General features: G+C 50.7%; 16 protein-coding genes across 25 annotated transcripts; 8 read left to right on the top strand and 8 right to left on the bottom strand.

Annotated features, from left to right (window-relative positions):
- Positions 1-1,014: 1,014 nt before the first annotated feature.
- Positions 1,015-2,335, bottom strand: H257_14029 (hypothetical protein). Its single transcript, XM_009841748.1, has one exon. The coding sequence runs from the start codon at positions 2,325-2,327 to the stop codon at positions 1,098-1,100; it is 1,230 nt and encodes a 409-aa protein (XP_009840050.1). The 5' UTR covers positions 2,328-2,335; the 3' UTR covers positions 1,015-1,097.
- A 364-nt stretch (positions 2,336-2,699) lies between these two features.
- Positions 2,700-3,452, bottom strand: H257_14028 (hypothetical protein; the record flags this gene model as incomplete). Its single annotated transcript, XM_009841747.1, has 1 exon — positions 2,700-3,452. One exon carries the CDS (start codon positions 3,450-3,452, stop codon positions 2,760-2,762), a length of 693 nt encoding a protein of 230 aa, XP_009840049.1. The 3' UTR covers positions 2,700-2,759.
- Positions 3,453-4,351: 899 nt separating this feature from the next.
- On the bottom strand, positions 4,352-7,783 carry H257_14026 (hypothetical protein). Of its 6 annotated transcripts, XM_009841744.1 has the most exons (6): positions 6,905-7,783; positions 6,479-6,784; positions 5,883-6,106; positions 5,632-5,829; positions 5,428-5,583; positions 4,352-5,045 (listed from the first exon to the last, which is right to left on the bottom strand). In XM_009841744.1, the coding sequence occupies exons 1-6, from the start codon at positions 7,750-7,752 to the stop codon at positions 4,906-4,908; spliced, it is 1,872 nt and encodes a 623-aa protein (XP_009840046.1). In that variant the 5' UTR covers positions 7,753-7,783; the 3' UTR covers positions 4,352-4,905. The 6 variants fall into 6 exon arrangements, with proteins under 6 accessions (XP_009840046.1, XP_009840044.1, XP_009840045.1 ...); XM_009841742.1 differs by having other exon boundaries at positions 5,632-6,106; XM_009841743.1 differs by having other exon boundaries at positions 5,428-5,829.
- Positions 4,355-5,399, top strand: H257_14027 (hypothetical protein). The gene has a single exon (XM_009841746.1). The coding sequence runs from the start codon at positions 4,388-4,390 to the stop codon at positions 4,862-4,864; it is 477 nt and encodes a 158-aa protein (XP_009840048.1). The 5' UTR covers positions 4,355-4,387; the 3' UTR covers positions 4,865-5,399.
- A 442-nt stretch (positions 7,784-8,225) lies between the features above and the next one.
- H257_14025 (hypothetical protein) lies at positions 8,226-9,124 on the top strand. The gene has a single exon (XM_009841739.1). The coding sequence runs from the start codon at positions 8,308-8,310 to the stop codon at positions 9,037-9,039; it is 732 nt and encodes a 243-aa protein (XP_009840041.1). The 5' UTR covers positions 8,226-8,307; the 3' UTR covers positions 9,040-9,124.
- A 697-nt stretch (positions 9,125-9,821) lies between these two features.
- Positions 9,822-11,437, bottom strand: H257_14024. Of its 2 annotated transcripts, XM_009841737.1 has the most exons (9): positions 11,180-11,437; positions 11,032-11,131; positions 10,930-10,978; positions 10,752-10,887; positions 10,500-10,700; positions 10,396-10,437; positions 10,271-10,319; positions 10,148-10,221; positions 9,822-9,997 (listed from the first exon to the last, which is right to left on the bottom strand). In XM_009841737.1, the coding sequence occupies exons 1-9, from the start codon at positions 11,426-11,428 to the stop codon at positions 9,875-9,877; spliced, it is 1,023 nt and encodes a 340-aa protein (XP_009840039.1). In that variant the 5' UTR covers positions 11,429-11,437; the 3' UTR covers positions 9,822-9,874. The 2 variants fall into 2 exon arrangements, with proteins under 2 accessions (XP_009840039.1, XP_009840040.1); XM_009841738.1 differs by having other exon boundaries at positions 10,396-10,700.
- A 19-nt stretch (positions 11,438-11,456) lies between these two features.
- Positions 11,457-12,886, top strand: H257_14023 (hypothetical protein). Of its 4 annotated transcripts, XM_009841733.1 has the most exons (4): positions 11,457-12,062; positions 12,116-12,448; positions 12,520-12,682; positions 12,744-12,886. In XM_009841733.1, the coding sequence occupies exons 1-4, from the start codon at positions 11,547-11,549 to the stop codon at positions 12,779-12,781; spliced, it is 1,050 nt and encodes a 349-aa protein (XP_009840035.1). In that variant the 5' UTR covers positions 11,457-11,546; the 3' UTR covers positions 12,782-12,886. The 4 variants fall into 4 exon arrangements, with proteins under 4 accessions (XP_009840035.1, XP_009840036.1, XP_009840038.1 ...); XM_009841734.1 differs by having other exon boundaries at positions 12,520-12,886; XM_009841736.1 differs by having other exon boundaries at positions 11,457-12,448.
- A 409-nt stretch (positions 12,887-13,295) lies between these two features.
- Positions 13,296-14,386, top strand: H257_14022 (hypothetical protein). Its single transcript, XM_009841732.1, has 2 exons — positions 13,296-13,364; positions 13,443-14,386. Exons 1-2 carry the CDS (start codon positions 13,346-13,348, stop codon positions 14,351-14,353), a joined length of 930 nt encoding a protein of 309 aa, XP_009840034.1. The 5' UTR covers positions 13,296-13,345; the 3' UTR covers positions 14,354-14,386.
- A 49-nt stretch (positions 14,387-14,435) lies between these two features.
- H257_14021 (thioredoxin-like protein 4A) lies at positions 14,436-15,410 on the top strand. The gene has a single exon (XM_009841731.1). It carries the CDS (start codon positions 14,465-14,467, stop codon positions 14,891-14,893), a length of 429 nt encoding a protein of 142 aa, XP_009840033.1. The 5' UTR covers positions 14,436-14,464; the 3' UTR covers positions 14,894-15,410.
- H257_14020 (hypothetical protein) lies at positions 15,011-15,435 on the bottom strand. The gene has a single exon (XM_009841730.1). It carries the CDS (start codon positions 15,375-15,377, stop codon positions 15,093-15,095), a length of 285 nt encoding a protein of 94 aa, XP_009840032.1. The 5' UTR covers positions 15,378-15,435; the 3' UTR covers positions 15,011-15,092.
- A 9-nt stretch (positions 15,436-15,444) lies between these two features.
- On the top strand, positions 15,445-17,272 carry H257_14019 (hypothetical protein). Its single transcript, XM_009841729.1, has 5 exons — positions 15,445-15,992; positions 16,041-16,210; positions 16,252-16,368; positions 16,456-16,559; positions 16,618-17,272. The coding sequence occupies exons 1-5, from the start codon at positions 15,535-15,537 to the stop codon at positions 17,167-17,169; spliced, it is 1,401 nt and encodes a 466-aa protein (XP_009840031.1). The 5' UTR covers positions 15,445-15,534; the 3' UTR covers positions 17,170-17,272.
- A 580-nt stretch (positions 17,273-17,852) lies between these two features.
- Positions 17,853-18,676, bottom strand: H257_14018 (hypothetical protein; the record flags this gene model as incomplete). The annotated part of the gene is made up of 2 exons (XM_009841728.1): positions 17,853-18,248; positions 18,308-18,676. The coding sequence occupies 2 exons, from the start codon at positions 18,674-18,676 to the stop codon at positions 17,853-17,855; spliced, it is 765 nt and encodes a 254-aa protein (XP_009840030.1).
- Positions 18,677-18,824: 148 nt separating this feature from the next.
- H257_14017 (hypothetical protein) lies at positions 18,825-19,415 on the bottom strand (the record flags this gene model as incomplete). Its single annotated transcript, XM_009841727.1, has 1 exon — positions 18,825-19,415. The coding sequence occupies one exon, from the start codon at positions 19,413-19,415 to the stop codon at positions 18,825-18,827; it is 591 nt and encodes a 196-aa protein (XP_009840029.1).
- A 238-nt stretch (positions 19,416-19,653) lies between these two features.
- On the top strand, positions 19,654-20,452 carry H257_14016 (hypothetical protein). Its single transcript, XM_009841726.1, has one exon. It carries the CDS (start codon positions 19,720-19,722, stop codon positions 20,317-20,319), a length of 600 nt encoding a protein of 199 aa, XP_009840028.1. The 5' UTR covers positions 19,654-19,719; the 3' UTR covers positions 20,320-20,452.
- A 288-nt stretch (positions 20,453-20,740) lies between these two features.
- H257_14015 (hypothetical protein) lies at positions 20,741-21,613 on the top strand. The gene has a single exon (XM_009841725.1). It carries the CDS (start codon positions 20,763-20,765, stop codon positions 21,387-21,389), a length of 627 nt encoding a protein of 208 aa, XP_009840027.1. The 5' UTR covers positions 20,741-20,762; the 3' UTR covers positions 21,390-21,613.
- Positions 21,614-22,301: 688 nt separating this feature from the next.
- H257_14014 (hypothetical protein) lies at positions 22,302-24,265 on the bottom strand (the record flags this gene model as incomplete). Its single annotated transcript, XM_009841724.1, has 3 exons — positions 22,302-22,418; positions 22,493-23,811; positions 23,884-24,265. The coding sequence occupies 3 exons, from the start codon at positions 24,263-24,265 to the stop codon at positions 22,302-22,304; spliced, it is 1,818 nt and encodes a 605-aa protein (XP_009840026.1).
- Positions 24,266-24,865: the final 600 nt, after the last annotated feature.

Below are 24,865 nucleotides of genomic sequence, written 5' to 3'. Positions count from 1 at the left end.
AAATTTCGTTAGTAGTAGCAATGGAGTGGGCGAAGGACGCTTGGCGCTCTGTGGCACCATCGACAGTGGTGAACTGTTGGCGACGTACTGGAATCCTTGACAATGACTTGGCTGCGTTCAGCAAGCGAATGGCTCAGGTTCAATTGCAGTGACGAAAGGTTCTGTAAAAACGAATAACCTTTTGAGTTTATGAACTGTGAGAGTTTTTATTTTTATTTGTGTCCAAGTCGGGGGGAGATCAGTATATTTCGTGGAATCCCATGGGTTAAAATTCGTGGAAATTTATTATATTTCACGACGTCAGCATGTAGTTTCGTGGGAGAACGTCGAAGTTACTCATTATATTTCGTGATTTATTTGCTCAGTTATTAGATTCGCAAACTTCCAATATATTTCGTGACGAGACCAATATATTTCGCATGGTCACTTCAACTCGCTCTGATTGGTCAGAAAACTGTGTGCGAAACGTCGTTCGCACACTTTTCAAGCACGACCGTATTACTTTGCAGAGATTGGGACGCTTCTGTACGTCGACGTGGCTGACACGACCGGTGGAGTTGCTCCAGATATGTACCACGTAACTTACAGTTAGTATACTAAGTAGAGTTGATAGGACCTATTGTGTTAATATTTATGCGAAATATATTGGGCTCGTCACGAAATATATTGTATGTTTGCGAATCTAACACGAAATACTGTATACTGGCCTGGCAGTCCACGAAATAGAATGAGTAGTGAATTCGACGTTCCCACGACACGAAATGCCGACGTCGTTCGAATTTCCATGAATTTGTTTTCGGGGTTCCACGAAATATACCAGATATTTTTCGAAATTAACCGCAAAAACGTGTAGTAGTTTATGAATGTAGTCGACTCGAAATTTTACATACAAAAGTCAATGCAAAGAATCGATCGTCGATACTGTAGAAATTTCCAAATTGTTGGCTAGGACGATAAGGACATGGCGGAAATATATATCACGTTTCACAGGTTCAGGGCGGAATCAAAATATCACGTTTCACAGGTTATGAGGACATGGCGGAAACCAATATCACGTTTCACAGGTTCAGGGGGTCTATTAACAACTAACGTACTACTCAATAATCGTGGAGGAAGGCCACGCCTTCGTACTTGAACGTGCCTGGGAGGGCCGTCTCGGGCATGAGCACGGCGCCGTCCACGGTGAAGACGGTCACGTACGCGGCCTGGGCGTCCGTCGCGTCGTTCTCCATGCTCTTGAGCGCCACAATCACACTGTCGTGGGTCCCCGGCACGAACTTGAAGCTCGAGAACCCCCGTTCGGGAGTGATGGTCCCCACCTTCCGCACTTCAAGGTGGCTAAAGTCCTCGGATGCGACGATGAGGAGGTTCGACCCGCGCTTTTCGTCTGCGACATCGTCGTAAACCTCAGTCGAGACGCGCCGGGGGAGGACAAACCACTGCCGGTGTACGGCGCTCCACTCGATCGCTTCGTGGATCACGTACCCCGGGTACCCGCAGCCGACGGCCTCCCGCACTTTTTTGAAGCGGTCCGTCCAGTTCTCATGGCGGACGGCGCCATTATGCGATAGGATGCTCACCCACATGTTATTCTCGTGGATGACTTGGGCGCCGGCCGTGAACTCTTTGCCGATGCTGCCCATAAACAGCTCGCCGTCTTTTACGGTGGCCCATTCGTGCTTCTGGCCCTTGGTCGTCTCGCCGTTGCCTTCCATGGCGATTGCCACCGGCACCGCGCGCATGTCATTGGGTCCGTCGCGCATGGAAAAGTGATCGAGGCGGAACACGAGCCCCGTGCGATCGTCGAACGAGTGCAGCTGCCCCTGGAACCACGCCAACTCGCTCAGCTCGAACCCGCGCCCGGCTTCGTTGAGCGTCGTGCTGAACGTCGCCATGTCTTTCCATGTGACAGAGTACTCGAACTGGGCGGCGGCGCTGCTGTCGGCCACCGACGACGTATCCGGCCGGTCGTGACGCTGTAGAATGGCCTTTTGAAAGTACGACTGGAACAGCGGCTTCTTGCTGTCCGAGACCTTGCTCGCCTTGTCCAAATCTGCGACAAAGCCCAGCTCGAATCGGTCGGGAAGGTGCTCCCACGCAATCGCCAACTGCGACGTGGACGGCGGCGGCGGCACGCGGAACGACGGCGTCGACCGCAGCGACGTGTTGAGGGTCGACAGCGACATGACCGTAATGAACACGAGGAGCGCGAGGACGCCGTATCGCAGCCTGGACCGATCGATCATGCTGGAAGATGGAGGCGGCATGTAAAAGTCGGTGCTCGTCTTGCGCTTCTGCTTTAGCCCCAGACCCAGCCCTCCAAGCATGGGGAAATAATGTACGAAAAGCTTATGCCATGCTCCCACCAATCAGCGCCCTCCATATCCGTATCCTCCGGATGTGCACGACCTCCCAAAACGTGACCAATTCTTGCTCGTCAAATGTTACGTGTGATTTCGCCCTCTGCGACAACCTGCCACGTGGCAACCTCGGTCTTGTGAAGCCACGGGAACATGCGACAGTGTCTATCCGAGGTCGGTACAAATCTATGACTTCCAATACTAGTACTACTGTAGTACTCTGGAGTACCACACAGTAAAAGACTTGTATTTAAGATGCCATAAATCAGAACTAGTACTATCTATGTATTACGTAGTATAATAACTTTTATACTAGTACTATTAAAGGATATACTACGTGAAAATATTTCTTTGAATTAACATGTAAAAGAAGAAACCGGAGGCGCACTATATTAACTGTCAAGAAGTTTCCGCGGATTGAGTGTGGCTTTGACGGGCTATTTCGAGCAGCTGCCCCAATTGGACATATCTGTCGTCGACGGCAATCGAATGGGTGACTTGCGGCCTGCCGGTGGCTTCGTCCTCGGTGAAGAAGAACGTCCGCGTGAGTACATGGGTTATGGTGGTGTTGGTAGCGACCAACGCGTCGATGGTGTCGGGGCTTTCGTCGTCGAGGTCGTAGCCCACCATGACTCGGCCTAGCACGTCCCTCGTGAGCGGGGTGTGCAGTTGGACTTGCATTTCGATGCGGTCGTTCTCGATGGGTAAGATGCTGAGCAGGCTGTCGGGAGTCGCGTACACGGGAGCCGCCCTTTGCCAGAACGTTATAAACCCGTCCAAGGACAAGGTGTTGGCTGTGAAATTGGGCGAGAAGCACGTGCGCAGGAATTGCACTTGGGCGTCGCCGCACTCGTACATGCTGAACTGCTTTTTGTACTCGACGACGATTGCCATGGGACCATCATACGGCGACGGGAGCGAGTGGTAGAACGCGAGGCGGGTCTGGGCTTGCTGGACGTCGCGGTGCAGCTGATCGATGGCGGCTTCGAGTTGCAGCGCCGATCTCTTCCGGCGGTCGCGATGGCATCGCATGTTCATCTTGCATTGCAGCCGGCGGCGAATTTGCTTTTCGTCTTTAGCGAGAAGCGCCATACGAACGTTGCTAGGTAGTAGTGTCGTGGTGGTTGGCAGTGGATGCAAGAATGAAGCGAGCAAGCAGACTCAAAAGGGCGTGATGAACTGAGCACATTGTTGGATAACCAACAGCATCCACCGTGTCCTATACTATTGCGTCAAACTAAGCAGCATATGTATTAAGGTAATCACGTAATACCCACTTTGAATGGAAAGAAGCATAATAATTGGTGGAATCTGAGGCTACCTAGACCAGTTCGATACACGTGATTAATGGGCAAAATTGATGTTACAGATAACTCACATGTTGACCACCAGTCAAAGGGCAACGTCCGATGATGTTATGGCCCCCCGGGAGCAAAATAACACGTTTTAAAGCTTACCATTTCATGTCCAATTTTGTGCTTTAGCAAGGCGGTGCGTATGTATGGGCGCCCAATTTTTACGCGGCTGTGTGAAGTGCATGGATTGTACAGTGTACTATTTGACGGTGTTCCCTTGTCAGTGGTCTGGGACTAATAGGTAGTAGAATCGAGCGTCATTTGGGGGAATGGATGTCCGAGTTCCGGAATTAAGCAGGGGAAGACCGTCGGTAGATGGCGGCTCTCCGACTTGGTCGACTTGGTGGGGCCACCAGAGGGGGCCTTACATGGGAACTAACGTGGCTGCATGACAGGCTGATGGATGTCACAGTTTACTAGTTTATCCCAACGTTTATCCCATCACTTGGTCACTGGTGGATAACGTGGGTGCGGAAGTAAGCCAGCGATTGATACAAAAAGCAAGCATGTTTTATAGAGCGTTATGTATACCTTACGAATTCAAAGTATATAAACAATTCCAGAGCTCGACCAGTGTTACGAGCTTACGATTGGATAAAATTCAACGAATCAAATGTCTGGAAGTCTGAATTATCGCCACGACACTTTCTTTCCACGGCGGTGAGTGTGGTGATGATTCAAGCGGTGGACGCGCCAAGTCTTCTGGTCCTGACCCTGCTGTGCGTTGTGGTGGAGGTGCTGCTGCATGTTCTGCAGACACGAGGAAGCCGACCTACGCAGGCAGAGCTCGCCCTGCAGCGGCAGCATGCGGTGCTCGCCGTCCAAGCGAAGAAGCTCAACAGCGTCGACATGTTTGTCGAGCATTCCAAGTTGGTGCGTCAGATGAACACCGTCAAGAAGCAGGAGCAGACGCTGGCTGTCGAGCGCTTGGCGCATGCAGCGGTCCCCCGCTACTTTGGCTACATCCAACCTGTGCTCCTGGCGATCGTGGTTGTCGTGTTCTGGTCCAGTCCGCTCGTGGTGTTCCCTCCTGGGCGGCTCATGCCCGTGGAACGCCTGGTGGCCATGCCGTTCTTCCCTGCCGGCTCCGTCTCCGCCGGGGGCTGGTGGCTCATCTGTCGACGAGTGCTGGGCAAAGTGTTGAAGTAAACATGTTTGAATATATTACAAGAATATATTATTGTGATATATCAGCCCAGAGTATCCCCTCCGTAGCCGCCGCTTTGGCCGCCCAAGTAGTCGCGGCGACCGGCATTGAGCTTCCGCGCATTCGACTCGAGCTTGGGGCAGTCTGTGATCCGATGGCCCAACCCACCACAGAACGCACACCCTACCGCCAAACAAGTGTCGATTAAAACATCCAAAGTATCATTTTAACCTCAAAAAGCATCATTTTAACCCCAAAATGTATCATTTAAACCCCAAAACGTATCATTTTAACCTCAAAAGTATCATTTAAACCCCAAAAAGTATCATTTGAACCCTAAAAAGTATCATTTTAACCCTAAAAAGTAGTATCCTATTCACCTCAAAAAACCATTTCATATGAAATACTATCATTTGAACCTGAAAGAACAGAATCATTTTAGAGGCATAAAACGTTTCAGTCAAACGACAAATCGTATCATATTCACCCGAAAACAAAGCCATTAGGACCCAAATCGTGTCATTTTCACTGTAAAAAGACCCTAATCGTAAAGTGTAACTACTACCTTTGGAGCCCGTGGCATTCTCCTGCAAGTGTTCCATGGGGTCGTCCAGCGCCTTGAGCACCGGCGGCACGCGCTGCTTGGCCTCCACGAGCAAGTGCTTTAGATCCAGCAAGGCACTTTCAGGCACGTTTTTATTGATAAAGGTTGTGGCGACCCCTAAAACCCGAACATCTCGTACACCCGATACCCTGTCAAAACCCATACCTGTCTTGCCACAGCGCCCCGTGCGGCCAATGCGATGCACGTAGTTTTCAATTTCCACGGGCATGTCAAAGTTGATCACATGCTGGATGTCCGGAAAGTCCAGACCTTTCGCCGCGATGTCCGTCGCCACGAGCACGTCCTTGTCCCCGCGCTTGAACAAATCGATGGCTTCGTTTCGCTCAACTTGGTCTTTTCCACCTAAAAACCCCAAAAAATGCTAAAAAAAAGCCCAAATTCAGATTAGTAATCACCGTGAATCGACACGGCTTCCACCCCCTTGAGCAGCAAATACTCGTGGATGTCGTCCACGTCGCCCTTGCGCTCGCAGAAAATGAGCACCGGCGGCGCCGTCTTCTGCAAACATTCGAGCAAGTACACGATCTTGGCCTCGTGTTTCACATACTCGACTTCCTGGAGCACGTCCAAATTCGCAGCCCCCGCCCGGCCCACGTTGACCAGAATTGGGCGCACGAGGCTAACAAATATATATAAACAAACTATTTGTATCTATAAATAATAATAAAAATAATAATAAATTGTCGACATATTAAAACACGTCCAACAATTCACGTCATGGTGAGGTTTTGCATAAAAACACGAAAAAGGCGCTTATATATATCTATACATATATATATATATCGTACAGGTATATAATTAATATATAAACAAACTATTTGAATCCAACGGTAATAAATAATAATAATAAATTGTCAACATATTAAAACACGTCCAACAATTGATTCTAGTCGAAAACGTAGCGAGATCGTTTTGGCCTATTTCCACGGCATGGTCGTGGAAAAACGAGATATATTTTTTAAAAAAGCCAAAACATGTCGAAAACACTTACACTTGTTTGGCGAAATCTTGAAATTTCTGCGGCATGGTCGCGGAGAAGAGCAGCGTTTGGCGCTGATGTTTGAAGTGGTTGAATATGGCCGCGACTTCCTCGTCAAAGCCCAAGTCCAGCATGCGGTCGCCTTCGTCTAGGCAAATGTACTGGCACAGATCCAAGTGCATCTTCTTCGACTGCAAAAAGTCCTTTAGGCGGCCGGGGGTCGCCACGACGATGTGCACGCCGCGCTTGAAGATCATGTCGAGCTGCTCGCGCTTGTCCTGGCCGCCCATGCACAGCAGGCTGCGAATTTCGGGAAAACTGCGAAAAAACGGTGAATTTTGGACGAAATTTGGGAAAACGGCGAAAACACGGTGAATTTTGGGAATTTCGGGAAAACGGCGAAAAAAAGTGAATTTTGGACGAAATGTTTCAACGTACCCAGCTTGAAACAGGGACGACGTGAAGTGGGTGACAATCTCGTACGTCTGGCGCATGAGTTCGCGGGATGGCCCGAGGATGACTCCGAACGGCCCTTCCTTGGCAATCAGCGGCATCTTCTTCTCCTGCTCCAGGGCCAGCATCACGAGCGGCAACGTAAATGTGAGCGTCTTGCCGCTGCCGGTGAACGCGATGCCGATGAGGTCCCGTCCAGAAAGGATGCACGGCATGGCTTGGACCTGGATCGGAGTGGGGCGGATGATGTTCTTTGCTTTCAATGAGTTGAGGATCGCGGGCGGGAAACGCATCTCGGCGAACGACTTGATGGGCGGCGGGATGTCGTCGCCGTCGACGAGAATGTGCCACTTCTTGCGTACGAGGTCGCACTCGTCCTCGGTGAGACGCGCAATGTGTCGAGGAGGTGTCCATGTCGTTTGAAGGGACTCAGTGTATCGAACGCCGCTCGCGTGCTCGGCGGCGGACACCAGCGCGCCCTTCTGGACCTGTGACGCTTCGTGCAGCAGCTGCACCTCCGACGTGGACTGTATCCGGTCGTCTTCGTTCACGCCTTCGTTTTCTCGCTTCTTCTTGAGCTGGAACGACTGGTCCAGCAAACTCACCGTAGACCGTGTTGGGGCAGCGGCATCAACGTCGTCAGAAGCAGGGTCGGTTGTCGCCGCCGAAGTGGGTTGTCGAGAGGTGGCGTCGTCGTCGGCAGCTTCTTCCTCGTCGTCCTGTGCATGCTGCTTGAGCTTCTCCTGGATGAGTTTCTGTCGCTTCACACGTCGCTCCTCTTCTTCGCGGCGCCGCTGCTTTAGTGGGATGTAGATGTCATCGTCGTCGCTCATTATGTTGGTGATGATCGATCGCGTGCGGTGGGTGAAGGAAGCAATATTATCCGGATAAAGATGCGGATACGGATAAACCATCGCGTACATGTCCGGATACGATGGGCACCCAATCCGGATACGATGGAACCCATATCCGGATTTGCTGTTTATCGAACGAACAATCAATGAATGCTCTGGGTTTATCATTGGAACCAACGTTAAGGTGACCAATGGTCTTGTGCTGCTATGTGTTTATCCCATTACGACTACCAATGGTCTTGTGCTCCTATGTGTTTATCCCATTACGACTACTAACGTAAGGCGACTACTAACGTAAGTAGACTGCGGAATGCGTGTTTTTCCCTGTTGGTGTGATAGTATTTATAGCAATATTGCCACGTTGAAGTAACTTATACATTGTTTGTAAGTAGCATTGTTTCGTTATATATGAATTGGGACAAACCTGGTTTACCACATTGAACCAATTCTCCATGTGGTGTTCGTTCTCGCAAGCTACGTCCAGCCTATCCCTTCCTCATCCAACGACTTGACTACAACCGCCGACACCGGTAGATGCCGCCACCAACCCCACATGCGCATAGCCGCGGTGAACGTGTCCCTGACTCGAACCCTTCCGGCAATGATGCGCAGGGCTGGCTGTGGAAGAAATGTGGTGTGTTCTCGCTGTGGAGGCGGAAGTACTTTGTCCTGTGCGGCCCGCTGCTTTCGTTCTACGACACACTTCCCGACACATGCTCTGCCAACCCTTCCATCGTGCTGAGCAGTGGTACGTGCAGTTCGCCTCAAGGGGTTCTTCGCGTCGTGTATGTCGAGAGCACCTCCAAGGGGTTCAAAGTGTTTGGCTCAAGCGGGAAAGTCATCCACGTCCGCGCTAATACTTCCTCGACCGACTTCAAATGGGTCCAAGTCTGCCAACGCGCAGCGATGTTGATGCAGCAGCAGAAGGAGACCCCTTCCCCATCGGACTGTTCGTCCACATGCACCGTCCTCAGCGACCACGATACTTTGAGCAGGATGAGTGACAGTGTCGATCGCTCCGGGTGGTTGCGTGGGGACAACGGCATCAAGTTCTTCGTCCTCCAAGCCACGATGCTCACGATGTACGAGAACAAGCAGCCGTGGTGCGTCCCATCGTACCGCGGCTACATCTGCTCGGTGGCCAAGAAGGGATACCAGGACCTCCGCGTCTCGTTGAGCGGCGGCAAGGTGCTCAACCTCCAGGCGCCGACTTCCCAGGATCGAGATGACTGGGCCATGCGACTCTACCAAAGCACCCAGCGGTAGTCGCCGGCCTCCTTACTTATTCCTTGCTCCCCGTCTCGAAACTCGTATGTTGTTAATCTAATCCACTTGCAATTGCTTGTCCACATATTAAACAGCAGTGTACTACGTTGGTCCTACTAGTAATACTACTACTAGTAGTAGTAGCTTTCTACTACACCATTGTCCGTAACTATGAACTAACAAATGTGGCTTCCATATTACAGGCTACATACATTATTAATAGGGAGTATAATAGTGTAGCGACCGTCCAATACATGGAAATATGGATCATATTTGGTGAAATCTCCACTTGGTAACTGATACTATTAATAGTATATATCCTCAGTGTCGACGCAACATGCACCCAAATAGTGTACGCATTGGACTACAACTTGAAACAGTCATAAAGTCAGGTGGATTTGTGGTCATTTCTGCCTACACATACTATTAGTGTAACGTAAATGATAAAGTCAGGTGGATTTGTGGTCATTTCTGCCTACAAATACTATTAGTGTAACGTTAGGCAGAAATGACGACAAATCCACCTGACTTTAAACTTTATATATTTAATATCTATTGTATATATAATAATAATATTTTCTATCAAACTATATATTTAATATTTATTTAATTTACAATAATTTAATATGACAAAGTCATCAAGAGAGGACACATTATGAAAAGAAACAATAGAATCATTAAATCTAAAGGCAAATATATGTTACCTGAAGGCGACACTATTCATGCGTTGGACCCCTTGACGTTTCGCCAATAGTACAACGGTGTAGTAGTACTCTTGCATTTATCGGTAATACTCTAAAATGCAATATATTACTCTGAATGGTGTAATATACTATTATTCTTGTGCCAGCGATACGATCCGCTTGATGCCGCGTAACTTGGCGCTTCGACTCCGTGGGTTTCCCAGCACTTCATCGTTTGTCGCTTGGATAGCTTTGCGCTGCGTCAGTTTAAACTCCTATGATATGCATAATATATTATATAACTAATAGTATATGAATACATAATATATATATATATTATGATTTCGAAGTATCCATATAAAACATGTATAATATAATGAATTCGACTGTAACTACGTAGCAGAGTGTGCAGTTACTATTAATACCTCGGTGTCGTCCACCACGTCTCGAAAGTATCGCTTGATCCATCGATCTTCGAGGGAATGGAAGGCAATGGTAGCTACAATATTGAATTGCTTACGTATTTGCTCTAGAACGGCGCGACGTACCCAATTGACCATCGACTGCCAAACACTCGAGAAACGCTGGTACGCCTTTCTACGTGTTGTAGTACCCATTGTTAACGAGCGAATGGAGCAACTGATACTACTAGTTAGTAGTTAGTTAATCGTACTTCAAGGTGATCCAATTCAAAGTTGACGGCAATGCGCAATGCCTACGCAGTACATATATATATATATACATAATACTGTGATAGATATGAAGTATTGTGAATACTTGGAAGACTCGAGTGGCGGGATGAATGGGTTTTTTCCCTGTTTTGGGGGCTGCTTTTTTAGGAGATTTCCATTTTTCGGCAATGGCTTCAATGCACCGTTTGAGTTGGTCGGTTCGTTCAAAGGGATTTGTCCCCCTCCGTCGGATAATCGCTTTGGCAAATTCCTTCGCCAGGGGCTCTTCCCCATACTGAGTGAAGATCTACTACCGTATTCTTAGTTTAGGATGGATTGTGATGGGAAATATCCCCACCTTGATCATAGCCACTTCCGACAGAGTGTTCACGAGGTCGGCGGCAGTGGGCGTATGCACTGACTGATCGAAGCGCATGTCCAAAGGGCCGTCGTGGTAGATGCTAAAGCCCCGTTCTCCCGCGTCCAAGTGGTGGCTAAGCGAGTTCCTCAGCATTAATCTTAGCAAAGATACCAACCTGTTGACCCCCAAGTCGACGAGGATACCGTCGACGGCGTCTGGGAATCCTGTCCACAACATCATGCGTGGTTGAAGAGTCTTGCGAGAATACCTACAGTACCTGCATGGGACAAATGAGTCTTGATGTCCATGTAAGATCCAAGCGCGAAATCCACCCGATCTGAAAACCGCGCCAACGAACGCTTGGCTTGGTCAAGGATCTAAGCCATGCTACTTGAGAAGAGTATGTAGGACGACGACAAACTGACCTCAGGGTCGCGATCAATGCACAGCAACCGAGCGGTGGGCGACGCATCGAGCAGCAGGCGGGAATGACCTCCCAGGCCAACAGTTCCGTCCACATAGTAGAGAGGTTCGCTTGTTTGTCCGCGCCGAGGCGCCCACAGCTCCAAAGTCTCCTGCGGAAGGACGGGGACATGATGGAAGTGTCTACTGCGGATCCCAAGGAGTCTGCACGGGGCCGCTACCCGGACACCCGCCAATGTCCACCACCGCATTGCACAACAACTGCCGATTTGAATCAACCTCGTGATTTGATTGGTAGACAAACACACACTATATTAGGTGGAAGTGAAATAGTGTGATTCGTTGTGCATATTATTGCACCAGTTGAAAATGTACTTCGACGCGTCTCCGACGTCCGTCAAGCCGCCGCTTCTGTCGCCCACTCTGCATGCCGTCTTGTGGATATGGGTATTTGCTTATATCGGCGTCGCGGCTCGCATGGGATTAGCGGAAGTGACGACGTCGCTGGAGAGGTCCCAGGCCAGACCCAGCGTGCTCACGGACATGGGTCGACCCTACTTCGTCGCCAACATCGTCGGATGCTTTGTCATGGGCGTGTGCCAGCCGTTGAAATCCAAGTACACGCATCTAGAGTCTGTATGGGTGGGTATCACGACTGGCTTTTGCGGCTGCTGCACCACGTTTGCGACTTGGCAGCTGTTCACGGCACACCAGTACCTGACGCAGCTAGGAGTGAATGCCACGTTTGTCTTCTTTATCCAGCTCACATGTTGCTTTGGGGCGCATTGGGGTGGTCGTTACATTGGCACGAGTGTATGTGAAAGCCCCGTAGAGCTTCCGCCAGCCGCCCTGGCGCTGCAACTTCGCAAAACAGCCGCCGACCAGGTCGATATATCGTCGTGTTCTACGCCCAATATCTGGAGCTCATTTTCACGTAGAGCGGAGATAAATGGCAGGCGGTCGTGGATGTATTGGACTCCCTTCTCCTTCAAACTCCATCGGACACCTCTGACGAACCAGCAGCCGACACCCCGTCCGTTCTGCTCCCGCGGATCTGCCTCGCTTCATTCGGTAGCGGCGCCATCTTGGTGTCCATTGCAGTGGCTTTTCACCAGGCTACATGGAGCTCGTTGTGGATTGGGCCGTTTGGCGCGTTGCTGCGGTATGCCTTGGGCCAGCGACTGAACAGGTCCACGTTGCCCTTTGGCACGTTGGTGGCGAATGTGCTGGCGTCTGCCGTCAACTGCATCGTGGTGTTGTGGCTTCGAGAGGTACTAGTAACTACCGTTAGTACTACTAGTAGTAGTAGCAGCGCCTCTCATTCAGTGGTTTCCTACCGTAGCCAGAGTGGGTTCAAGCAGCTATTATCACTGGCTTTTGTGGCTCCCTGTCCACAGTATCTTCCTGGATCAACGAACTCGACGGCATGCCAGTGAAGAAAGCGGTGGCGTATGTGGCCCTTTCGCACATCCTCGCCCAAGTCGTCAGTTTGACGATCCTCGGAAGTAACAGTTAACGATATCCTCTTGGATTGAGCATAACTCATGTACGTATGTATACTGGTAGGTGATGATGGCGCCAACTCGATTTCTTTGGGAACATGACTCGTGTAAAGGTGCTGCAATTGAAGGACGATAGACATTTCAAACATGTGAGCTGTATTCCTGTGTCCTGCTGCTGTAATGTCGAAAAAGGAAAAGTCTCCGAAAACTCTCGACTGCATAGTATACTACCGTGTAACGTTAGAGAGTAGTGTTCAGGGCCAGACGAGGCGGCGGCTTTCACACGTCGTATATGTACAAGTATGTAATTTGCCTCTGAAACGACAACGATGTCGTGATACAGTAGGTAGAAAGTATATATATATATATGGAGTGAGAAGGACCTTATACCACTGAAAGGCATAAAACTAGAGATTGGACTACTCGTTAGAACGATCCGAGATTGTTCAACGCCGTGTGCTTCCACGGCTCTCTCCCGCCGCGGAAGGGCGTCCACAACGCAAACAAATATCCAGCGTTGGACATGCAAATCCCGATTGAAACTCTTCGTTTCAGTATCATCGCCCCCATTACATTGGGAAAGGTTGTAACTGCACATTTGGATATCTCCTGTATAAAGGAATACTATCGAGGGGAACTATATACACGTTCTATGCCACTTTATACATGCATCGGATGAAACGGAGTATGTTATAATACAATGCTGTTATATATACAATATATATACCGCTTTTAACACCTTACATCAATATCGGCTGTATAGCTGTAGTAAAATCACGGTGTGACACCACAAGCGAATGGCGGAGCGCCAAGTCAAATGCCAGCACGAAATGTTTGCCAAGCATGTCTCGCTCGATCCATCCTATTTTCCAACTTGCCACCAACATGGCTCTTACCACACTGGTCCAAACCGCCGCTATCGCCCAGAGGTGCGAAAAGGAAGCGGCGGGCCGTCCGCGGGTGTCCAAGACGTCCTTCATGATGATCTACCTCTGCTTATGCCTTGGAAGCAAGTTCTACGTGTCCTCGCAGCAGCAGTCGGAACTCCTGCTTGCGTCCGAGCTGTATTATTATGACGACACCAACCTCCCCGTCTTCCTCCAGGACGAGCCGCCGCAGATCTCGCCGGAAGATGCCCAGCGCTTCCTTGCGCTGCCACAGGCGACGGAACATCCATTGCATGCCGCGATTCGGTCTGGGTCGTTGCAAATGACACAACTGGCCCATGAAACCTATGAAGACGTGGATGTGGTGTCCATGCAGCAGCGAAAGACCCCACTCATGCTGGCCGCGGAGTTAGGCCACGCAGACATCGTCGCGTATTTACTAGACCAGGGTGCCGATGTGTTCGCAGAAGACGCCGCGGGAAACACAGCGCTGCATGTGGCATGCGAGGCTGGTCACGTGTACGCCACATATGTCCTCCTGACGGCAGGGGCGGACCTCGACCTTCCGAACGACCGCATGCAGACGCCGGACGATGTGGCCATGCCGCACCTGCAGGAGCTTCTCGACACGAACGGAGTGATCGCAGATAGCATTGTTCGGGGATGGGACCGGCAGTTCAAGACCCACGGGTTTCTAGTTCCCACCGCCGTCGTGGCACGTCGAACGACGCGGTATGCCCGCTTCCTCAAACTCGCGAAAATCGTCGAAGAAGTAGGAATTATTTAAATAGTCAACCGAAGATTATTATTATTACTTCAATATCCGGATAATACCCGATTATCCGGGTCTATCCATTCACCAAACAACACTCAGTTTGAAAAAGTAAGGAGCGCCGCGATGTCGTACATGCTGCCGCACCTGTGCACGGGGTGGTCCGTGGACCAAGCCATCATGACCGAAGGGGACCGCGTGGTGGTGATGCGCTTCGGCCATGATCACGACCCCGTGTGCATGCAGATGGACGAAGTGCTGTGCGGCGTGGCCGAGGACGTCAAGAACTTTGCCGTCATCTACGTCGTGGACATCACGGAAGTGCCCGACTTCAACACCATGTACGAGCTGTACGACCCGTGCACCGTTATGTTCTTCTACCGCAACAAGCACATCATGATCGATCTCGGGACGGGGAACAACAACAAGATCAACTGGGCGTTCAACAACAAGAAGGAAATGATCGACATTATTGAAACGGTATACCGCGGCGCGCGCAAAGGCCGCGGGCTGGTCATCTCCCCCAAGGATTACTCGACCAAGTACCGCTATTAAGTTAACAAAGCACCTTGCTGTATGGAGCACAGCAGGTTCTCTATCGGTGGTCGAACGAATGTACATGCGTGCAAGTATTACTAACGCGAATCTAATCGTTGTGCATCTCCTCACATATCGAAGACCTGCAGCAGTACCGGTAGTCCTAGAACGACCTCCTCGAGGAGTGAAGATATTGGGGCAACATTAGCTGGACATATTACTCTTCTTCCTGCTCTTGCGCGAACGGGTTGGCAATCTCTTCGGTCCCGTCCACGGGGGATATCAGCATCACAGACGTGCCTCGGCATACCAGCAACCCCAACTCGCGCGTTTGCCCAGGGGTGTCCAAGTACTCGACCGCGTCATCAAGGACCAAGTTGACCAGCTGATCGTATCCTTTCAGGTTGCCGCGCACTTCCCGTCCGCCTGCGAACTTGACTTGGACGCTCTGGTCGATGTACTTCGCAAGGTCTAGGATCGGATCGCGCTTCGTCGCACTCATCTCTCTTCTGGCCACGAACGCAAAATGGCATTCGGGTACCCGTTTGTTTTTATTTCCCGTTATATTGTATATATGTCAATGATCAAATATTAGATTAAAGAGGCAACTGATTGTAATTTTCATTGAAATCCAATGATCGCTTTAACAGACAGACACGATGGATGGAGCGTTCTCGTTGAAGGTGTGCTGCATGGGCGCGGGGTACGTCGGTGGACCGACTATGGCGGTGATCACCAAGTTTTGCCCGTCGATCCGCGTCACGGTTGTTGACGTGGCAGCGAAGCAGATCGCTCGGTGGAACTCGGAGGACTTCGACCTGCCAATCTACGAGCCAGGGCTTGAGGCCCTTGTTCGGGAAACGAGAGGACGGAACCTATTCTTCTCCACAGATATCGACAGACACATCAAGGAAGCCGATGTCATCTTCGTCTGTGTGAACACCCCGACCAAGGCGGCTGGAATCGGCGCGGGGAGCGCTGCCGACACCAAGAACATCGAGCTTTGCGCACGGATGATTGCCGAATATGCGACCAGCGACAAGATCGTCGTGGAGAAGTCGACTGTGCCCGTGCACACGGCCGAGGTTCTCATGGCTGTGTTCAACGCCAACAACAAGTAAGCCCACTCGATCTTCCATGACGAATCACTTCCGTCTCGGTGTAGGAGCAGCGTCCACTTCGAAGTGCTGTCGAACCCCGAGTTCCTCAGCGAAGGCACGGCAGTCCAGGACCTGATTACTCCGTCCCGCGTCCTCATCGGCGGCGGCAGCACGTCCGCCGGCCAAGCCGCCGTGCAAGCCCTCGTTCGCATCTACGAACAGTGGATTCCCTCAGGTTCTCCATCCCCTTTGACGACATTAACAGCGCCATGTTAGAGCGCATCTTGACGACGAATGTGTGGTCCTCGGAGCTGTCCAAACTGGTGGCCAATGCTTTCCTCGCCCAGCGCATCTCGAGCATCAACTCGATTTCGGCGATTTGCGAAGCCACGGGTAGGGACTTTTCCTCCTTCGTCGGGACTTTTCCCTGCCTTTCATGGGGATTCTTCCCTTGATTGAATCCATTTCACCATATATTAGGCGCGGACGTGACCGAAGTGGCCAAGGCCGTGGGGACAGATCCCAGAATTGGCAGCAAGTTTCTGGACGTGTCTGTCGGGTTTGGCGGGTCGTGCTTTCAAAAGGTCGTCGTTGCTGCCGTCGTTTCTCGCAAACTCTCAACGTATATGTATGTATACATAGGACTTGCTGAATCTCGTGTACTTGGCCGAGTCGTTCCACCTTCCCGAAGTCGCCGCGTACTGGCGCAGTGTCGTGGCCATGAACGAGTTCCAAAAGCACAGATTCGGCACCCACATCGTCCGCACTATGTTCAACTCTGTGACGCACAAGAAGATTGGGATTTTGGGCTTTGCATACAAAAAGGACACGGGGGACACGCGGGAAACGGCCGCCGCGACGATCGTCAAGATGCTCGTGGCGGAGAAGGCCCAGGTGTACGTGTACGACCCCAAGGTCGAGTTGGACGACCTCGTGAACGAACTCAAGTACCACGGCGTGCCGGACGACGACATTGGACGCCATGTGCATGTGATGGATCGTGCGGATGCGGTCGCGGACAAGGCGCACGCGTTGGTGGTGCTCACCGAGTGGGAAGAGTTCAAAGCGTACGACTACACTCGCATCTACGACAGCATGCTCAAGCCCGCGTTTGTCTTTGACGGACGGAACCTCCTCGACCACGACCACCTCCGTGCAATTGGGTTTGCGGTGCACGGGATTGGCAAAAAGTGACGCTAGGAGGTAATACTAGTAGTAGTAGGTACTAGTCGTACTGAAGAGGATACTAGTAGTAGTACTAAAAATAATAGTATTAACAACAGTAGCAAAGTTTTGGCCTTGAGCTACCGGTATTGTGGATTCGGAATCACGAATTGACCCTATTGGCTAATCCAATTTTGAGTGGATTGGATTGGCTCTTACAGCAAATTCAACCAATCAGAACTCCAGCATGATTCAATATTGATTAGAATCCATGCGAATTTTGGAAGTTTATAGCGAATTCACAATACTCCGGAGTATCGTGTAACGTTACTATTAATAATACTAAGGAGTAGTATTAATAAGAAGGGATATACTAACAGTTAGTACTTTGAAGGTGGAAAATAAGGTACCTCTTATTGCAAGGCGCAACTAGCTCAGGGTAAAGTCTTTGGCAAGCACGTGACGTGTGGGTGCTCTGTATAGGCTAGACAAGTCTTTAGAGTACATCAGATTGAAGTGATATTGAGCTGATTTTCTCTAAAAATATTTAGACGAGCCAATCAAAGACGAGATCTCTGGCTTTCCACCAATCAGAACAAATGGGAGTCTTTTCATGGACCAGAGTGGTAACTGTTATAATATAATAGCCAGACGTACAGTAGTAACTTTCATACTCTATTAATAATATTTGAGCGATGCCATTTCGATAGTTATTAGAGTTTGGCGGGCAATTTGCGGCCGTGATACGTCACTCCTCGCTTGGAGACGACGAGCACTTGACCCGAGTTGTCTTGTTCTGCCAACGCCCTGAGCACCAACGCAGATGCGACGAAGTCGGGGGTCATGAGCCCTCCGATGCCGCGGACCACCGCGGGCGCGTGCGTGAGGACCGCCTGGCCCATCTGGGTGTCCGCAAAGCCAGGACATAATGCAACCACGCGCACGTTCGTCTTGTTCACGTTCATGCCCACGGCTCGGGAGAAGGCAACCACGGCCGCCTTGCTGCCAGAGTAGTCGGGTGAGTCCTTCAACGGGTACAAGCCTGCCATGCTCGCAATGTTCACCACCACGGGCTGTCCTCGAGACGGCGATAGGCGCAGCAGTCCCACCTGATTGAGTTGAATCGAGAGATTGAAAGAGTGCACGGTCAGCATCGTACGTGTTGTACCTGTGTGCCTCGAATGACGGCGGTGGTGTTGATGGCAATGACGTTGGTCCACGCAGTGTCCGAAGTGTAGAACCCCGTGTTTCCGATGCCTGCGTTGTTTACTAGGACGTTTACTGGATGCGACGGAAACGCTCGGTTGGCAGCGTCAAAGGCAGCGTCGAACGACGCCAAGTCGGTCACGTCTTGCTGTTGAGAGTGAACTCGGTCGGTGAACTCTTGCTGCAGGACACGCGCTGCAGCTTCAACGGCGGCAGAGTCGATGTCCGTCATGAGCACTCGGCCGCCTCCTGTCAGGATGGCGCGGGTGAAAGCCAGCCCCAGGCCGCGGCCAGCGCCAGTGATGATCGCCGTCACGTCGGTCACCTGCATGGGTCTGATTTTTGTGTTGAGGAAACAAACGGTTAAGTATCCGGCTTCTGCGATAACTTCAAGTTCCACTTTCTGGAAACCTAGGTGCAGAATGATGGTCGGTTTGAACCACAATCGGACGATACAATTGACCAATCATACACCACGCTCAATGCAGAATCTGCTTGTATTCTTCACGTCCATCGCCAAATCGGTATTCCACTTCGTGCCCTTCAGTGTATCCGTCCGAAATCCATGTAAAGTACGTCTTGTTGCAGCCACAACACAGGCATTCTGCGCCCCGAGCTACGTAGTCCTCTCGGATGAACTCGTTGAGTGTCCACTGGTTACAATGGCAGCACAAAACGCGGCCTTCTCGCTTGTATGCTTCCAGTTGGCCCGCCTCCTGCTCCTTCGCCACATGTGCCAAGTACGCGGCGCTGGTTGGGCCAGCGTGGTACGAGCCTCCGCATTTGCCAAAGTCTTTTCGATCGTCGTCGTCATCCAATTCCTTGAGCGCCTTGTTGACGTTGGTGTTGAATGCTTTGGAATTCACTAGGCCGAAGTCGTGGACGAGTTTCTTCTTGATCGTTGGCGCCCCCAGCATGATTGATGACTCTATGACGATAGATACAATGCGATCTTTGAGGGACTTGGGCTTGGGTGGCACTCGTCGCTTTGGGGCGGCCACAACATCAACGGCACTAGCATTATTGTGTTTACGTGGCATCGTGGACTTTGGTAAATACATGAACAGCATCCAACCAACAAAAATACAAGTCTACTATGCATAGTAGTCTTACCATTAATAGCCAGAGTTCGATGAGTGATGTACTGTACACAGGTGAATGATGTACTACGTATACGTATAGTACAGTATGTATGTACAATTATTTGCCAATCAAACGTAACTGTAGACATATTAATATCACATCGAAACTACTACCTGTACAGAACTGTAACCTTCACAAACGTTGGTCGACATACCACGTAAACACAATGCTAGTGCCGTTGATGTTGTGGCCGCCCCAAAGCGACGAGTGCCAACTTGAGCTGACTGTGCAATGCCACGAAAGCGCAAGGCTTCGGAGACAACCGCACAAGAAGAAGTTCGAGTGGCGGCACCCAAACACCGAGTCAGGCGCGCTCCATCTCCACCCGAACAAGCAACTTTAGATGGAATCAAAGCCAAGGCGACCAAGGATCGCATTCTGTTTATATTGGCGAAGGCTACAACTCTGGTGGGCGTTCCCACAATCATGAAACGACTGGTGGAGGAGTATGGCTTGACCGAGTCCAAAGCATTCAATACTAACGTCAACAAAGCCTTGGCAGCGCTCAGCTCTGAACAGCGTGCGGACTTTGGGAAGGTCGGCGGGTCGTACCACGCAGGGGATGCCAGTGAGGCGTACATTCAGCATTTCCAAGGCAAGGCGAGCGCGGCAGCGGACGAAGCCAATGCGCAGAAGTACATGGACCAGGGATGCATTCAGTGCTGCCACTGCGGAGAGTGGTGCCCTGGTGATTGCGAAGTGGGCGAAGATTCCATTGCCAGAGGGTCCAAGTATAAGTGCTTTGCCTGCGACAAGGTGTTTTGGACCTGGATCTCAGATGGATACACCACGGGCCACGAAGTCGAGTACAAGTACAGCAACGGATACTAAGCTGGGAGCTTGGAGTTTAGTAAGTCACAACTACTACTATAGTACTAGTGTATTAATATTAAGACTTCGAAGTAGTAGTATTACAATACGAACGTTAGTATTTACTACGTACTACATGATCATTGTTAATACTACGTAAAATTATCAATATTACAAATTTCATTAGAAAAAAGTACTCCGGAGTACTACGTAGTACTGTAACAGCAACGTTTACGTAAACTAACGTTATCATTGATTTTGCCAATGCATCATTGATTTGCCGAACTTCTTTCCCCTTAACGTTAGTTGGAATATAGTGTGAGATTTTCAAGAATGAATGTTGGTGAGTCGTGAGTCACCTACATTCTCCGGACATAGGAACAGTACCCGGAATCCGGATACCACTTATCCGGATTTTCGCAGATGCCGGCCAACTTCGCATTTCCACATTCCAGCTGGTTGCCATGTTCGACTTCCTCAAGCGACCGACTCTGGAGGATGAGCTCTTCAAGATGCGCTTCACGGCCAAGTCCCTTGTGCGCAACTCGAAGAAGTGCGAGAAGAACCAAATCGCCCAGAAACTCAAATTGAAGCAAGCCATTGAGAAGGGTAACATGGAAGGCGCCAAGATTTACGCCCAGAATGCCATCCGCGAGAAGACGCAGGCCCTGAGCTACCTTCAGCTGAGCTCCCGCATCGACGCGGTGGCGGCGCGTGTCCAAACGGCCATCAGCATGGGCAACCTGAAGTCGAATATGTCTGGCGTCGTCAAAGGAATGAACGTCGTGATGGATTCGATGAACGTCGAGAAGATCTCCAAGACCATGGACCAGTTCGAGCGGCAGTTCGAAGACCTCGATGTCCGCGCGGCCTACATGGAAGGCGCGATGAACAGCACAACGGCCGGCGCCACCCCCGCCGATCAAGTGGACGATCTCATCCAGATGGTAGCGGACGAGAATGGGTTGGTCATCGCCGGCCAACTCGACTCGGCTGGAGCAGTGGGATCCCACGTGTCAGTGGCAGCCCCCGCCGCAGCGCAAGCCACGGACGACCTAACAGCACGTTTAGCGGCGCTACGAAAGGCCTAAGCCACTCTAATTCGAGGACTTCCATAAAGTATATGACTTGTATTGCCGAACTTTGCAGATGCGAGTGCCTTGATAAAAAACCTTGTGCCATATTATTATGGAGGAATATCTGTGGTTGAGTTAGTTGTGAGACTCCCACCTTCTCACTACCGTATATCTTATGGATCAGTAGATACCCTTTAAATTGCAGTAGCGGTCGAAAAAGTAATTTAGAGAGATTGTACATATAATACACTGGCAATTGACCACGGTGAGCTTTCGATCGCCCAACTCGTTCCATGGCTCAACTGCAGTTTATAAGCTAGGAGTAGCGAGGGAGGTCAATTAGTCGCCAACGTTTGTGAAGTATAAGCAAAGCTAGAGGGTAAACTTCGACTGCCGCACGCACCGTGGGCGACATTTAGGAGCACATCCGAGTGGAGAAGAAACGCTTTCAAATGGGGCGGCTAGGCGGCTCTGGGCTGGGAAAAGCCGGCACTGTCACACTTTAACCAAGTTTGGGCGGAGGAGGCTGGCTAGCTACTAGTAGGGAAGAAGTAGAGCAGTATTGTGCTACAGACATACCAGCCAACCTAATGCCAAGAGGATGGATGCTGTGAACAAGAAACACAATTATAGCTTTGAAAATGTTTATAGGTGAAAACCATGTAGTACATACTCGGGTGGCGCGAGTCAGGGGAATCCAATTCGATTGTAGAGCCGTAGGTAGGACAGTGTTGGGGCTGACAGATCCATAAGCAAATACATACATTCTCTGGCTGCCCTAGTTTCACGAACCAAGGTATTAAGGTTCTGCATAGTAGTACTACAGGAGTTGGAGCACCCACTCGTACGTTGTTCACCGGCAAGAGTTTATGTAACACTAAACCTATAGTAGACTACTAGTAACAATAGGAATCCATCACGTTAACGTTAGCCAACCAAGTGCAAGCATCTGAGGGATCGCAACTCTCGCTGGACGTGTCCACTAGTTCCGGCCCACGCTTCCCACATGTCGACCCCAGTCGTGGGCGTGCCACGTGGCGCGATCTGGCACGACATGCCCACCGGCGTGACCACTCCATACACGAATCTGTGGTTGTTAGTGGCGTTGGAGATGACACAGCCTCGTGGATCTCGCGCAGTTGGTCCCAGTCTAGTGCGTGCGTTTCGGCGACGGTCGTTTTCAGGTAGTACACGACTCCATCCACGATCAGAATGCTGTCAAGAATCGGTGGGAACGTCGCGTACGCGGGGTACCAGTACATATAAGTGCGCGTATTTGTCTTGAGAAACTCGATACACTCGCCATACGAGGCCCCGTGCCCCATCACTTGGCACTCGTCGGTCACCGACACCACCAGCCCCCCCCCTCGAAGCTCCAGTTGCTTGAGCCAGGCGAGCTTGTGGAGCATCGCTCCGAACGCGATGCCGTGCAGAGTCCCCCCACGCATGGCGTTCTCGGCCAGATGGAGCGCGTTCACGTACACTTGGAGGTCGGCTTTGGTCACGAGTTCCGTGAGCGCGAACTTCGAGTCCACGATCGCCTTCCACATGGATGGCCTCGTGTACATCGACCTGTCAGTGGCGTCCTTTACATACAGGCTTGTCAGGGTGTCCATCCCTTGACATCGTGCATCGTCATAACGCCCAAGCAGGGTTTCCATAGTTGCTGGGGTGAGTCGTTGCAACGTCGTCATTCGGCGCTCGTACAGGTCCGAGAACTGGCGGCAAAAGTCCCGCGCATTCCCACCAGAGTACGCGTACTGAGTCTCAAAGGTGTTGATGGGGAGAGTCGGATAAAGTGCCCCGAGATCGTGTCGAGTCCACGCCGACATCAGCACGAGACTGCGGTTGTCTTGGCTCGATAGCCTGTATTGCCCCGACGTCGATAAGAGGTCGCTTGACTGGAATATATTGAGCCCATCTGTGATGAAACTGTTCTGATGGTAGCCATCCCCCACGACCAAGTACCGTTGGGTGCTCATGCAGGACTCTGAAAGATTGAATTCGATATATGGCAAGAGCCCTCTTGGGATCTTTGGGTACCCTGTGACAACGGACCCGCGAAAGCACAGCACCACGTCGGGGCTGGTCGTCCCCGCGTCGCATATCACGTGGCGCGCGAGGAAGATGTCGAAATTGTGCATCTGCGACAGGAAGCAGCAGAAAAGCACGAGAAGTGCCGACTTTCCGTCGCCCGGCGACCCCAGGAGCACGTAGTGGACGTCTTGCACTGGCTCGACGAAGTAGTTGTCATACAGAATGGCCCATACCACCTTCATCTCGTGTCGCACATATAGAGTTCTTGGAAACCCCCCAAACGACTTGAGAGCGTCTGAAAGCGCACTGGTGTCCAGAAGGACGCCCACTGGTACGGTGCTCAAGTCGTACTGAAACACTTTAGGGGAAGGCAGAGCCACGTCCACCTTGCCACGAGGTTCTATCCATAGACCACATAGTTAGTCCAACACAGGGTCACACAGTTGCAGTGGTTTGAGTTGCAAACACGAACCGTCAAGACCAGTGATAAGCTTGGCCTTCTTCGAGTCCACAACAATGGACTCACCTTCGCGCGGTCGAATCGGCGGGGATACCACCACGACCACATGAATTCGTTCCGCGGCGTCGAAAGGGGGGAACTTCCCACCAGTAAAATACGTGGAAAGAAATTTGTTTGCCTTCATCTTTCTGTCAGCATTCACATACGATGCCACCACGGAGTCTCCTCCGGCGGGATCGGAAAGTGCGACGACATCGGGGTCCTCACTGGACAACCACGCATGATCCTTGATCGCCAAGTACAAGTCGAGGCCCCTGGTGGGGAAGCCAAACTCTGGATGCGCCCGGATCGCATGCTTCAATTGATCGACTGGTTCAGTCGTGTCGATGCTCATTCTGAACGGGTCGCGTCTCCCCCCCACCACTACGCACCAAAAGTCCATCAAGCAACGGTGCAGTTCTTCGGATTATTGGAAAATGACTTGAACGTGTCGAGTTCCAATTTACAGTTAAGAGACATGGGACAATTATCGTCTTCAGTTGTGTAGTAATACTACCTTTTTAAATTAATACTCGCCTTGATCCCATGTGTTTTACCCCGAAACCCCGAAACCTGTCATAATATTATACCCTAACCACAAAAAATGTATGCATGTATCAAATACTAGGATCAAGCTTCCAATATGTCGCTTAAATTGTCCCCTACTTTTGAGGTGTTTTGCTTGGAAAATGAGACATTAGGACATGATAGATATACTGTGTTTCCTTTTGAATTATTGTGAATTCCGGTGAAACTTGCAGTTTTGGGGTGGTTTGACCCCACGATGTAAAGTGCCAACAAATCGACCGAGCCTTTTGATTCGTCAGAAAAAATATACACTTAACCAATCACAAACTATCTTCGACATTTGATTTCTGGAAAAGACAGCAGACCATGGCAGAGGCAGCAAAAAGGCAGCATGCACACGCCAACACCGTTTACCACTGCCTCTTCA

The sequence above is a fragment of the Aphanomyces astaci genome (genome assembly GCF_000520075.1).
Source record: "Aphanomyces astaci strain APO3 unplaced genomic scaffold supercont1.53, whole genome shotgun sequence".
NCBI classification, from domain to species: Eukaryota; Oomycota; class Saprolegniomycetes; order Saprolegniales; family Verrucalvaceae; genus Aphanomyces; species Aphanomyces astaci.
This window is presented reverse-complemented; position numbering and strand designations above follow the sequence as displayed.

What these genes read in the sequence shown, in the direction of transcription:
- H257_14024 (XM_009841737.1), bottom strand. Translation starts at nt 11,428, where the DNA reads ATGCGGTGGTGGACATTGGCGGGTGTCCGGGTAGCGGCCCCGTGCAGA. An exon ending in CCGCCACTCGAGTCTTCCAA is followed by an intron (nt 10,438 to 10,499) that starts GTATTCACAATA and finishes TGTACTGCGTAG; the next exon opens with GCATTGCGCATTGCCGTCAA. An exon ending in GGCAGTCGATGGTCAATTGG is followed by an intron (nt 10,222 to 10,270) that starts GTACGTCGCGCC and finishes TCAATATTGTAG; the next exon opens with CTACCATTGCCTTCCATTCC.
- H257_14019 (XM_009841729.1), top strand. Translation starts at nt 15,535, where the DNA reads ATGGATGGAGCGTTCTCGTTGAAGGTGTGCTGCATGGGCGCGGGGTAC. An exon ending in GTGTTCAACGCCAACAACAA is followed by an intron (nt 15,993 to 16,040) that starts GTAAGCCCACTC and finishes GTCTCGGTGTAG; the next exon opens with GAGCAGCGTCCACTTCGAAG. An exon ending in CGAACAGTGGATTCCCTCAG is followed by an intron (nt 16,211 to 16,251) that starts GTTCTCCATCCC and finishes GCGCCATGTTAG; the next exon opens with AGCGCATCTTGACGACGAAT.
- H257_14026 (XM_009841740.1), bottom strand. Translation starts at nt 7,752, where the DNA reads ATGAGCGACGACGATGACATCTACATCCCACTAAAGCAGCGGCGCCGC. An exon ending in CAAGATTTCGCCAAACAAGT is followed by an intron (nt 6,107 to 6,478) that starts GTAAGTGTTTTC and finishes TATATTTGTTAG; the next exon opens with CCTCGTGCGCCCAATTCTGG. An exon ending in GGGGCGCTGTGGCAAGACAG is followed by an intron (nt 5,584 to 5,631) that starts GTATGGGTTTTG and finishes TTCGGGTTTTAG; the next exon opens with GGGTCGCCACAACCTTTATC.
- H257_14021 (XM_009841731.1), top strand. Translation starts at nt 14,465, where the DNA reads ATGTCGTACATGCTGCCGCACCTGTGCACGGGGTGGTCCGTGGACCAA.
- H257_14015 (XM_009841725.1), top strand. Translation starts at nt 20,763, where the DNA reads ATGTTCGACTTCCTCAAGCGACCGACTCTGGAGGATGAGCTCTTCAAG.
- H257_14025 (XM_009841739.1), top strand. Translation starts at nt 8,308, where the DNA reads ATGCCGCCACCAACCCCACATGCGCATAGCCGCGGTGAACGTGTCCCT.
- H257_14027 (XM_009841746.1), top strand. Translation starts at nt 4,388, where the DNA reads ATGATTCAAGCGGTGGACGCGCCAAGTCTTCTGGTCCTGACCCTGCTG.
- H257_14023 (XM_009841733.1), top strand. Translation starts at nt 11,547, where the DNA reads ATGTACTTCGACGCGTCTCCGACGTCCGTCAAGCCGCCGCTTCTGTCG. An exon ending in GCAAAACAGCCGCCGACCAG is followed by an intron (nt 12,063 to 12,115) that starts GTCGATATATCG and finishes ATTTTCACGTAG; the next exon opens with AGCGGAGATAAATGGCAGGC. An exon ending in CAGTTTGACGATCCTCGGAA is followed by an intron (nt 12,683 to 12,743) that starts GTAACAGTTAAC and finishes GTATACTGGTAG; the next exon opens with GTGATGATGGCGCCAACTCG.
- H257_14016 (XM_009841726.1), top strand. Translation starts at nt 19,720, where the DNA reads ATGCCACGAAAGCGCAAGGCTTCGGAGACAACCGCACAAGAAGAAGTT.
- H257_14029 (XM_009841748.1), bottom strand. Translation starts at nt 2,327, where the DNA reads ATGCTTGGAGGGCTGGGTCTGGGGCTAAAGCAGAAGCGCAAGACGAGC.
- H257_14020 (XM_009841730.1), bottom strand. Translation starts at nt 15,377, where the DNA reads ATGAGTGCGACGAAGCGCGATCCGATCCTAGACCTTGCGAAGTACATC.